The 11,186-nt window shown below is 37.5% G+C and overlaps 2 protein-coding genes and 2 pseudogenes across 2 annotated transcripts; 1 reads left to right on the top strand and 3 right to left on the bottom strand.

Moving 5' to 3' along the window:
- Positions 1-142: 142 nt before the first annotated feature.
- LOC110753894 (mitochondrial 28S ribosomal protein S29-like protein) lies at positions 143-3,376 on the bottom strand. Its single transcript, XM_021954878.2, has 7 exons — positions 2,974-3,376; positions 2,725-2,891; positions 2,155-2,366; positions 1,578-1,835; positions 1,376-1,462; positions 966-1,138; positions 143-596 (listed from the first exon to the last, which is right to left on the bottom strand). Exons 1-7 carry the CDS (start codon positions 3,312-3,314, stop codon positions 461-463), a joined length of 1,374 nt encoding a protein of 457 aa, XP_021810570.2. The 5' UTR covers positions 3,315-3,376; the 3' UTR covers positions 143-460.
- Positions 3,377-4,912: 1,536 nt separating this feature from the next.
- Positions 4,913-6,268, top strand: LOC110753866 (wound-induced protein 1 pseudogene; annotated as a pseudogene).
- A 2,401-nt stretch (positions 6,269-8,669) lies between these two features.
- LOC110753915 (wound-induced protein 1-like) lies at positions 8,670-9,402 on the bottom strand. The gene has a single exon (XM_021954901.2). It carries the CDS (start codon positions 9,330-9,332, stop codon positions 8,835-8,837), a length of 498 nt encoding a protein of 165 aa, XP_021810593.1. The 5' UTR covers positions 9,333-9,402; the 3' UTR covers positions 8,670-8,834.
- Positions 9,403-10,705: 1,303 nt separating this feature from the next.
- Positions 10,706-11,185, bottom strand: LOC110753843 (short-chain dehydrogenase reductase 2a pseudogene; annotated as a pseudogene).
- Position 11,186: the final 1 nt, after the last annotated feature.

Below are 11,186 nucleotides of genomic sequence, written 5' to 3'. Positions count from 1 at the left end.
TCGTTATGAATCTGTGAATAGTTTTGATTTTGAAAAGCCAAAAACTAAAAACGTAGCTAAATTCTTTATTTGTAAGCCATTTTCAACAGGTAGTGGAGAAAGACAGCGGTCTGGAGGTAACAGTGAAATTGGCTAAGCAAGAAAAACAAAAATCTTGCATATAAATAGTGGCTTTCAACATCAAAACTACAAAATGTGAACTGAACTACATATGATACAATGTCTTCAGACACTTATCTCGTTGGCCAAAGAAAACTGATCCCACTAGAAGTTTCGGTGATAAAAAACAGGATATTTTGCTACAATCATGAGTAATAGCTCAATGAAAAATAGTAACATATTTTGATTGAATAAGATCAAAATCAACGGGTAAGGCGGCAAAAGAGCAGTTCTTCCAATTTGTGTCTTCTGTAAATACCGTGATACAAATCTTCTCCCTGCTTTTCCCCGCATCAGAGAACTAACCATCTGCCTGCATACCATCTCCCCGCATCAAAGGAACTAACCATCTAATTTCTGCTCCATTTCCATTAGACAAATAGTATATTTTCTTCCAGTTTTCTTCCGTGAATGCTTCACGGCGTATAAGCCTCTGTCTGCCATATAAAACAGTAGGGAAGGCTGAGAATATAGAAGTTTGCAGGGAAAAAGCATCAGGAAAGCATTAGACATGAAAGAAAGCTCCTGTAGAGTTTAACTTCTACAGAGCACTGGCCCAAAGACTAATGCATTATCATTATGCAGTTGTTGGCCTAACGAGATTCGTTTGAATTTTAAGGACACCATCCATGTCTGCCAACATTAAGAATTATTGCCTTAAGCTGAAAAGTACAGTAAATGATAGGTAATGTGTATTATGTTTTTACTAATTCTCCACCGACATTGCACGAGACAAGGTAAAACATGCAATAAATATACAATCAGCAAGATTGCATTGCGAACTTGGCAGGCATTAACAAGCATACCTAAGGTAGTAATGGCAAACAGCTGCTGCTTCATCTAAAGTGTAGCGAGGAAAGTTCACGCGAGCATCTGTAGGCACTTCTGGCAAGTCTTGACGAAGCTTTCCTACTGCTGTTGAATGAGAAAACGCGCCCACCATCATGTCATCATGTCGCATAGATCTAAAAGCCTTCACCTGCAAGAATTTTCTCATACGTGTGTGCACATCAGTTTTTTATATGCTGCACATAGACCCAGACCCAAACTTAATGCCCACTTGTACACCCAATTTATATGGACAACATCTCAAGGAGAATGAGATTATTTGAAGATGTAATACAAAGCCTAAAAAACATTATTGAATGGACATTCTTATGTTCCTTAAAGAATTACAAGTATAAACCAACATAATACTAAAGCAGAGGATACCTACCGTAGCAAGTTCTTTAGCATGTATTGGTCGAGTAGAACGAACAGTTACTGGCTCTTCATACTCACTGAATGTAAACCAGCTATTATACTGCAGACAAGGAACAGAAAAATATAGCGAACTATCAACATTTTACAACAAATCTCTAGAAACACAATTCATTGAAAACAATTAACACAATATAATATCAAGTGGTCATTCCCACCTGATCAATTGCAATAAGCACGGGGATATCTTTCACAAGAGATAACTCCTTCCTCAAACGAACTACCACTCCAACAGCTGCATGAGTATGCTTGATTCCTGTATCAACCAGGTCATACAGAGTTGAACCGTCAGGCATTGCCATGGTATCAATTCCATCTTTCATCCATCCAACACCAGCACCCTCTCCCAATGGAATAGGATCAAATATTTGGCAGAACAATTGTTTTAAACAGGATTCATTAAATTTCAGGAAGTCCTGGAATAAAATGACACAAAAGATGAATATAAAGCCATGGAGATGATCAAGAGCATATAATCCAAAAACTGCATAATGGACAGAGGTTTATAGTTTAGATCACATTAATTCTAATACAACCCTGTAGAAAATCATCGCTTTTAGGCATGATCACTGATTAGAAGAAGCTTTTGTTTTGGTCAAAATAGAAGAGACTTATTGACTACTATTAATTAAAGCTACACAGATTACTGATCCTGTTTAAGTTAATAGCACATTGTAAAAGTCTTGACATGAATTTTAGCTATTTGAATAAAAAAAAAGTGGTTCACAATCTTACCTTCAGAATATTTTCAGCCTGAACAGGTGTGTCCCAAAGACCTGTTTGTGGGTTTTTATAGAAAAAGCCTCCATAAGTCCAGTCCCTGCCTCTTGGGACATATAACACCAACCAACCTTCCCCGCGAGCCCATTGAACTAACATTGAAAGAGCAATACTCTTTCCACAACTTACAGGACCGTCCAAGACAATCTGCTTTCTAACTTTTGTACCTGAATAAACAATACAGGTATAAGGGCATCTTACACATGATCCATCATTCATGTGTTTCTACGATTTTGTTCCTCTAAAGAATGATGCACAAGATGTACAAGCAACTAAGTACGCCTTACAACATAGATTATCTATAAAGGATAATCCAGAAAAAAGCTTAATTGAAGTCTTCTAAGAATGAGTAACCAAAGAAATTAATACAATTTTTTTTTTAAATATCAATCATAATAAGCTGCAACCAAAAATGATCATTTTAAAATGTGGCCAATGACAGTAATCTCAAACCTCACTAGCTCTGACCAAACAACAAACAAAGCATCAATTAATGTGAGAAACAATGGGACACAAAGCACACACCTTTGGTGGTAGAAGAGTGCAATGGAGGATCCACAATCCATCGAAAATTATCTCGGAGATCAAGAAAGCTCTGGCGAACTAGCACGGCACTCTGCATTGCGTCCTCGAACTCCTTCACCATCCCCAAAGGCAACCCCTCGGGCAACACATTGTTCAATTCCTCCATCCTGCAAATCAAAACAAGCACATCCCAATAAATACATACACAGATACATCAATTTCATCAGGGATTAGGGTTTAGGGTTTTACTTGAGCTTGAAGTAGGAGTAGGCGTCCTTGCGCGTGAGCTGAGAGAGTGTCGGAGTGGCAGTGAACAGGGGCCGGCCATTGGGCCCCACATCGAGCGACGGATCATTTTCATCGGCTTGTAGCCGGCGAGCACGAGCCTTTTCGTCGAAGAGAGCCGCGTCGACGTCCGAAACGGCGTCGTCGGCTGCGGCCGCAGGGTCGTTTTTGTCCTTGCCCTTCTTCGCCTTCTTCACGGTCGATTTAGTGTCCTTGGACGAGTAGCTCATCGTCGCCGAGAGCCTCCACGGGTCGGGCCTTGGGCAACCAGACCCCGTTGCCCGTCGAAGAAGGGTCCGCAACATTTCGCTTTGTTCAAGGTTTTGCAAGGTTTTTGGGAGAGGAAGGTGGAGCTGTGTGCTACTGGGAAATTAGCCGCACCAGGTGATGGGTAAATTTGTAATTTCAAAACAAATTGGGCAATATGTGTGTTTGGGCTCAAAGCGGGCCTGATAGTTGGATTTTGGGCCCAAATTAATTGGGCTGGGTTTGGGTGTTTGAGCCCAATAACGGAGAAGTGGAAGGATCATGCATTATGATGCATGCCGGTGAAGGTTTTTATTTTTTTTGGTCATAGTGGAGTCTGTGGCATTGGACAATAAGAAACCCTCATGGGGTCACAGATTTGTGTGATCCACCTCAGAAGTCAGGGTGACATGTCTTCAAATATTTATATGTTGCTTATTAGCCGAATAACCGTCACACTGAAAAATTTCTCGTTAAATACACTCGGTCTTATTCCGAGCAATCGTGAAACTTACAAGAATCCCACAAATTTGAACACCTGGATTTCCAATGGATAATGTTGGATTTAAATAGGAAAATGGCTGGCTGAATGACATATGCGCATTGTCGAAGTGCATATATATATATATCAAATAATTCTACTCGTTTTGGTGTGGCACAAATGGACGAAGATTAAGTTAGGTATTCGTTTGCATGCGAATTATTATTTAAATTGATCACGTAATTAAACACCCACTAGTGACTTTCAGGTAAATGCAGCAATTATTATTATTTTTCTATTGCTAATAATGCAATTTTGGTGTTCAAAATGATTGCGAATGTGTGGCCTAAAATTTGAGTTACTTTTAAAAATAAAATAAATATTTATAAATAAATAAAACCCCTTCTATATATGGGTGGAAGAACATGAAAATTGACAGAGAACAAATGGTGGATTAGAACTTAGAGTAATATTTTTGGTTGGTCCATATGTAGTCATCGATGGTTATTGGTTACCTGTGTTAGATCTTAATTAAATTACTCATGATATAAGAGCCATCATTATCGCGAATGATTAAGTACATTTTATGACTTTCGGTCTCACATCCATAACCGACTATTAATCATATATGGCAAAAAGCTGATTAATCTAAATCTAAGTGTGTTTACTTCATAAATTTTTGTTATTTGAGTTTATTCTAAAATAAGCATAAATAATATCTTTATGGTCTTCAAGGAATAAATTGAAATATCAACTAGTCGTAATTTAATGGTACTTCTTTTTTTAGCGTTGCTATTTGGACCACATTTATTGACAACATTGGTACTTCTTTTTTGAGCGTTGTTATTTGAACCACATTTACTGACCACATTGCTGACCATCTCTCTAATATAGGTGGGTCTCACATACATTGGTGGGGCCGACCTCTATTAGAGAGGTGGTCAATAAATATTGTACCAAATAGGATTATTGCTCATTTTTTTATTTCTATTTTCATTTATGGCATGTTTACTAATCCGTAATTGGATTATGAGGAATTGAATTGAGGAGGAGTTGTATTGAGGAGAATTAGATTTTGGATTCTTAATGAAGTTGTTTACTAAACCATATGGATTGAGGGGAGTTGGATTCCGAATTTCTTTTGAAGTTGTTTACTAAACCACATGAAATTGAGATATGAGTGGTATTAATTACTAAAATGTCTTAGTTGTTGGGTTAAAGTAGATGGCATATTTGGAATTTTGAAAATTGTGTGAGGATATAATAGGTAAAAAAGATGAATTCCTAATGGGTTAATTCTCCAAGAATTAGAATACCACCTCCCACCCAAAGAATTGAATTCCTCCAAAATCAGGAATTCAATTCCTAATTTTGTGTGGGCCCCATTTACTTTTCAATTTCTTGATGTGAAGTAAACGCAGGAATCATCCATAGATGGAATTCAATTCCTGATGAGAATTCCAATTCCCAATTAATAAACATACCATTAATCTAAACTACATGAAGGATAATTTGAACTTGGGTGCAGAGTTGTGATCACATTTGCTCTAACTAACTTGATTAAACTCATATCTACCTAATGTTACTTCTTTACAATATAGGGAGAGGTCCAAATTCGCAAAACATGTTGCAACAAACATTATCACTAATTTAACACGAGATTGAAAATTTTGACACCAGAAAAACTGGCCTTTGCACCTAATGGAATTCCAATTAATGAGAGTTTAGTGGCCTGACCTTGCGGGCCCAATTAATCCTACCTCGTTTTCCCCAATTTTACTTCATGCAATGCGACCGTCCAACTCCCACTCCACTCACCAGCTTTTTTGCCCCTATATATAATCACCAAATCCCATCAAACTTATTCAAAATTCAAACCCAACATTCCCAGGTGAAACGCACAGCTTCCAGATCCAGTCTCTAGACCTGGCAAACTTTCAACCATGTCTGCAGGAGGGAGAAGATGCAGAAGAAGCACGAAACAAAACGACAGTGGCGGCTCTCTACAAAGCCTTGACCTCCAACGACGTTGATGTCGTCCACCTCCTCCTCGCACCCTATCTCGAGTGGTGGTTCCACGGCCCACCAACCCACCAGCATTTGAACCGCCTGCTCACCGGCGCGCCACCATACGACTCGTCATTCAAGTTCGTCCCACTCTCCATTGTCGCGTTCGGGTCAATGGTGCTGGTCGAAGGATTCGATGATTGTCGTTCGGTGTCGTGGGTGCATGCATGGACCGTGATGGACGGGATAATTACCCAGGTCAGGGAATACTACAACACGTCCGTCACGGTCACCCGGTTATCGTCACCCGAAATTAGGTCACAGTCAGGCAATTGCCAGAGTGTGTGGCAAAGTAAGTTAGCGGATAATGAGTCCGTCCCTGGCCTCGTTTTGGCACTATGACAAAAAAAATGCTACAATTATGATCTTATAAGCTCTTTAATATTTGATTAAGAAAGAGTTTAAAAAGCACAAGAACAATAAGTAATTAGCATGCAACAACGTTGGCTTAATTATCTGATGAATTATGCGTGTTTTGTGGGTCTTGTCTGTCTAGTTCTTGGTTATTATATGTGCTTGGGAACATTTGGGAGCGCATATATATATATACGTGTGCGTGTGATATATGTGGAACTTAAATTATGTTTGTAAAATAAGTGTTGTGGCCTTTCTTCTACTACTTTATTATTTAGTTTTGGTGTTCTTGGATATCTCAACTTTGTATTGAATTGATGCACTTGTCTATTCCAAACCCCGAAAAGAATGGAACTATATGCAACATAATCTATAGGGAGGAAAATGTGATTCAATTTTATTTATTCCATCATAGTGTCTCTTAGTTTTGGTAAGAGACACTATGATGGAATAAATATACCTAGTGTTGGCGTGTGAGGAGGAGGTGGACGACATCAACGTGCAAGAGATGTCAAAAGAGGTGAGCACTAAAAGCTTAGCAGGGATCCTACATCTTTTGTGATTAGTAAGATTTACAATACAAATTATGATATGCATGAATGAACTTCAATTCTACTCAATCCATTAATTTATATAATAATTCTACTCAATCCATTAATTTATATAATAGAGCAAACAAATCTGCATGTCTTATATCATGCATTTTATTAATGTGATTCCGTTTGCCCCCCTTTACATAAACTAACACCCGTAACATTCCAAATTCCATGATCCCCTTTTGCTAGCTGTCGTGGCTAAACCATTTATCTCCAAGTCCAAAGCACCCATTCAACCAGTATACCGCCGATATTATATTCTACTGTACACATGAGCTCGCCTGAATTTGGTCCCTACAATAGTGAGATTGAGCTATATGCAAAAGCAATTTTCCTTTTTCATAACCTAAAAATGTAACAAACTCCTTTACTCCAAAAATCAATGACAAGCAAATCATGATAATGAAAAGCTTTATATAATAATCAATATTCATATCTCAATTTCATAAGTAAAACATTCTAACAATGTAAAAGAATTAGTAAAGTTTCAACAATAAGTAATTTAAACAAGAGTATTAACAAATAGTTCTATGTAATTAATCCCCAAAATTCGACTATCTTTCTTCCAAGCTAACTAACTCGTTCCTTAAGCTTTGTTGAGCTCTAACGTCCTTGAGAGTCTAAATCTGTTCATTGAAAAATATAAAATATAAAAGAAAATATTTAGAATATTGTAATTAAAGATGACTGGTCATCATCTCATACAAAAATTGGTTTTTTTAACAGTTTAAATGGACAACTTTGAACAACTTTTTGACTTATCACATATCAATAAAAAATTACAAATGAATAGTCATTTTAAAGCTTGAAGAATCAGATTTACAACCTTGTAAAATTTGTTAAAAACCGAGTTCTAGAACGAAAGAAATCACGAATTAAAGTAACAGGTACGAGCAGGAAACTTTGCCCAAAATTTTACTCGAGTTTAACAGGCCATGTTCATATCTGACTTTAACCCCTCAAATCTCTCCATGAAAATTTTCGTATAAATATTTGATTTAAAGCTTATGAAACCTTCTTCAATGTTGCGGAATTATTTTTCTAAAACAAGCTTTGTAATGAAATAAAATTGAGTCGGAAGAGAGGTTAAGAAATCTGAAATCTGCACTATAAACCTACAATATTTTGCAATTGAAATTCTGTTGATTTTCTTTTAAAACAGAGGTTCAAATAGAATCATGGAAATACAAAAATGATATGAGAAGGTTCTAATTTCAGATCAAAACATGGTATAAAGTATTGGAATTCAAATTGAAAACTAAAGAATTTACTAAGGACACCCAAAACCATAAAAGCTCTTACACTTAGGCCTTCCTTTTACAAAGCTCAAAACGTCTTTTCTTTCTTCCTTTTCTCTTTCAGAATTCTTCCTCTCTCCCTCTCTTTCTTTCTACTTGTAAAGTGAGCTAAAACTCATGAAAAGCCTTCTCAAACTCCAACTATTTATAGGTGAAAAAGTCATGATTAAAGCCTATTACTATGTCTTCCACCTCCACTTATAAGGCTGGGATTCAGCTTTCTTGCTGGGATTAGTCAGCCGTACAGATTGCTAACAGAGCAATCTAAGTTCATCCCCAACAACCATCTCCTTCTACAGACTCTCCGCCTCTTGCCTAGCCTTTCCACCTCCTCTTTCAATCTTGTCGCCACCAACTTATATAGTCTTCTTCACTATAAGCACCGTAGAGTGCTTACAAAGCATGAAGATATGTTTAAAAGAAACAAGAAAAGAGAGAAAGAAGAAGATATGAGGAAGAACGAAATAATTGGCTGCAGGATTTTTTGAAAGAGAGTTGATGTACTTCAACTTACATATATGTGAATTTCTAAAATAAAACAAAAATTCTTTTTGAAAAACAGTTCTTTACAGGCAAATAACCAAGGCATATATATATCATTCCATTCCAACATGTCAATGAACTTAATAATATCCCTTCATAAATAATACAAATCCTAAATTAACAAGTTTGATTAGGAAATTTGCTTAGTTGGATTCTATTCTTCGTGCTTTTAACTAAAAAAGTATCATAGCTAAAGATAAGAGAAAATCTCAAATTTTCTAAAACGATTATTATATATGATCATATAGCTAGAACAATATCTGGCAATGAGCGTTGCGACCGCTCCCTAGGATCACTCTGCCACAGCTTCATCATCTCATCCTCAACTTCTGAATTCCCAACAATCACCGTCACCCACGTATTGAAATACTCACGCAACTGAGTGATCATCCCTTCCTTGACGCTCCACACATGCGCCCAGTACGCCTTCGATCCTTCCCATCCCTCCGCCACCACTCGGTCACCAACGGGCGTGATGCTCCGAGGCCTGAACTTGAACTCCACGTGTCTCGATTCTCCGGTTAGGGTCCTCATCATGTACTGGCAATGTGGCGGTCCATGGAACCACCACTCAAGATCCGGAGCCACGAGCTTTGAGGTGGTACTAGTGTCTTTATGTGCCAAGGCCTTGTAGAGCGCCTTGACAACTTTTCTGTGTCGGGATCCGATGTTTTCCGCCACTAATAATTCCCCGAGAGTCGTGGTTTCCGTGGAGATTTCTTCGTGATCAATCCCCATTTTCAGGAATTTCAGGACGAACTAGGGAAGGCTATAGCTAGCTAAAAGTTGAAGTTTCGTGTTTGTTATATATTTTGGTTGGTGGAGTAACTTGAAAGAGTACATGGGACATATTTATATATAGGAGCAGCTGGGGTGGGCACTTGGAGGGTTTTGGTACAACTTACACTATGGCCCAGCTATTCAAATAAAATTTGAAATCAAAATGTTTATTTTCAAGACCTGGAGATCCAATAGTCTTTGATGTTTCCAAAAAATATATATATTATATAACTAGCTCAATCAGTCAGATACCCGGATGAGTTTGAATCGTCGGCTAATTGTGAGTCTTACAGTCATCAACGATTACTCGTTATACACACACGTTAGCATTTCTCTATAAACAAAATGTGCATTAGGTCCTTAAATTAATAGTTTTATCTAATTATATATATATTAATTGCTAAAGAATATGCTAATCTGGGGACGATATGTATCTGGTGCCAAATACAAACAAAGCTCAAAATTGAGTTGCAATAAATGAAAAGTTTAATTAATTAATTTAATAAACAACCCTTCGGGAAAGCCAAGAATGCTAGTATGAAAGCAAATATAATTAAAAGAAATAATTCACGTTAGAAATTAGGTGGGATCAAAGGCGGGAAATTTCCTATATATTATTTGTAAAAGTGATTATGTTTTTTATATATTATATATTTTAGCTGGCCCTATACGAATCACGTGTATTTAGAAGAAAACGAAAGGAAAGTAACAAACAATATGCAAATGCATGTAAGGTCAAAACTAGAAGCAAAATTTCTCACGGTTATTAGCTGTGCAGTTAACACCTTGAAGCAAAACTAGTGCTCACGAACGTAATCAATTATGTCCCTAAGCTCATGTCTCATGACTTTAAGTGAAAAAATTTGAGAGATGTGTCATGTCAATTTATTTTCTTTCTTCATAAATAAGTTTAACTTTTGGCTCATTTTAATAACGCTGTAGTGATCGGTTAAACTTGAAGAAATTATAGAACACTATGGTAGTATGACCACATAGTACATCTTGTACACGTGTTATAATATGAGTGGACGACGTGGTTTATTTTCCTTCCTTTTAGGGAATAGTATCCATAAATATCCACTTATCACATGTACCACGTCGATTAGAGAAGAACGGCACCCTGGCATGAGGCCATGAAGAGAAAGTAAGGAGACAACCAAGCGAACGTAGCATAACATAGACTATAAAGACATGAATCTATATAAAGGCAAGGACTCTTAACAGTAAAAATTCATGGCATGTAAGGTTCAATTGTTGCTTTCTTGTAATATCATATAAATTTCAAGCATCTACTTACAAATTTCAATCGAACATATCCAATTGATCGATCTTTACAAACCCACGCAATTCTTTGAGGTAGTATAACCGCCATCCACAACGAGGTTATGACCACTCACATACTTTGATTCATCACTTGCAAGAAAAAGAGCAGCCTCTGCTATATCTTTAGCTTTTAGAGTTGCACCTTTTAGATTGGCTTTTAGATTGGCCAGGCCTTTCACAAGCTCTTCTATCTTTTCCACATCTTCCTCACAAGGTGACGATCCAAAATCCATGCCTTCACCATCTTCCTCGTGACCGCTCCAAGCATCGATTAGCATGGAAGTAGCTACCCCAAAAGGAGAAATACAATTAACTCGAATCCCATATCGACCAAGCTCACAAGCTTTGTTCTTTGTTAGACCTACAATGGCATGCTTTGAGGCTGTATAAGCATGAGGTCTAAGGCCTCCCATGGCACCGGCTACACTAGCTGTGGATATGATGCACCCACTTCTACTAGGCACCATGACTCTAGCTGCTTGCTTCATC

Source organism: Prunus avium, chromosome 6 (genome assembly GCF_965620075.1).
Source record: "Prunus avium chromosome 6, drPruAviu1.hap1.1, whole genome shotgun sequence".
Classification (NCBI taxonomy): domain Eukaryota; kingdom Viridiplantae; phylum Streptophyta; class Magnoliopsida; order Rosales; family Rosaceae; genus Prunus; species Prunus avium.
Note: the sequence above shows the minus strand (reverse complement) of the source record. Positions and strands in the feature narration are given on the sequence as shown.

Bases quoted from the DNA above. Each gene is read 5' to 3' on its own strand.
- LOC110753915 (XM_021954901.2), bottom strand. From the start codon at position 9,332: ATGGGGATTGATCACGAAGAAATCTCCACGGAAACCACGACTCTCGGG.
- LOC110753894 (XM_021954878.2), bottom strand. From the start codon at position 3,314: ATGTTGCGGACCCTTCTTCGACGGGCAACGGGGTCTGGTTGCCCAAGG. The intron at 2,892-2,973 runs GTAAAACCCTAA...TTTGATTTGCAG, and splicing joins TACTCCTACTTCAAGCTCAA to GATGGAGGAATTGAACAATG. The intron at 1,463-1,577 runs GTGGGAATGACC...CCTTGTCTGCAG, and splicing joins TGCTTATTGCAATTGATCAG to TATAATAGCTGGTTTACATT.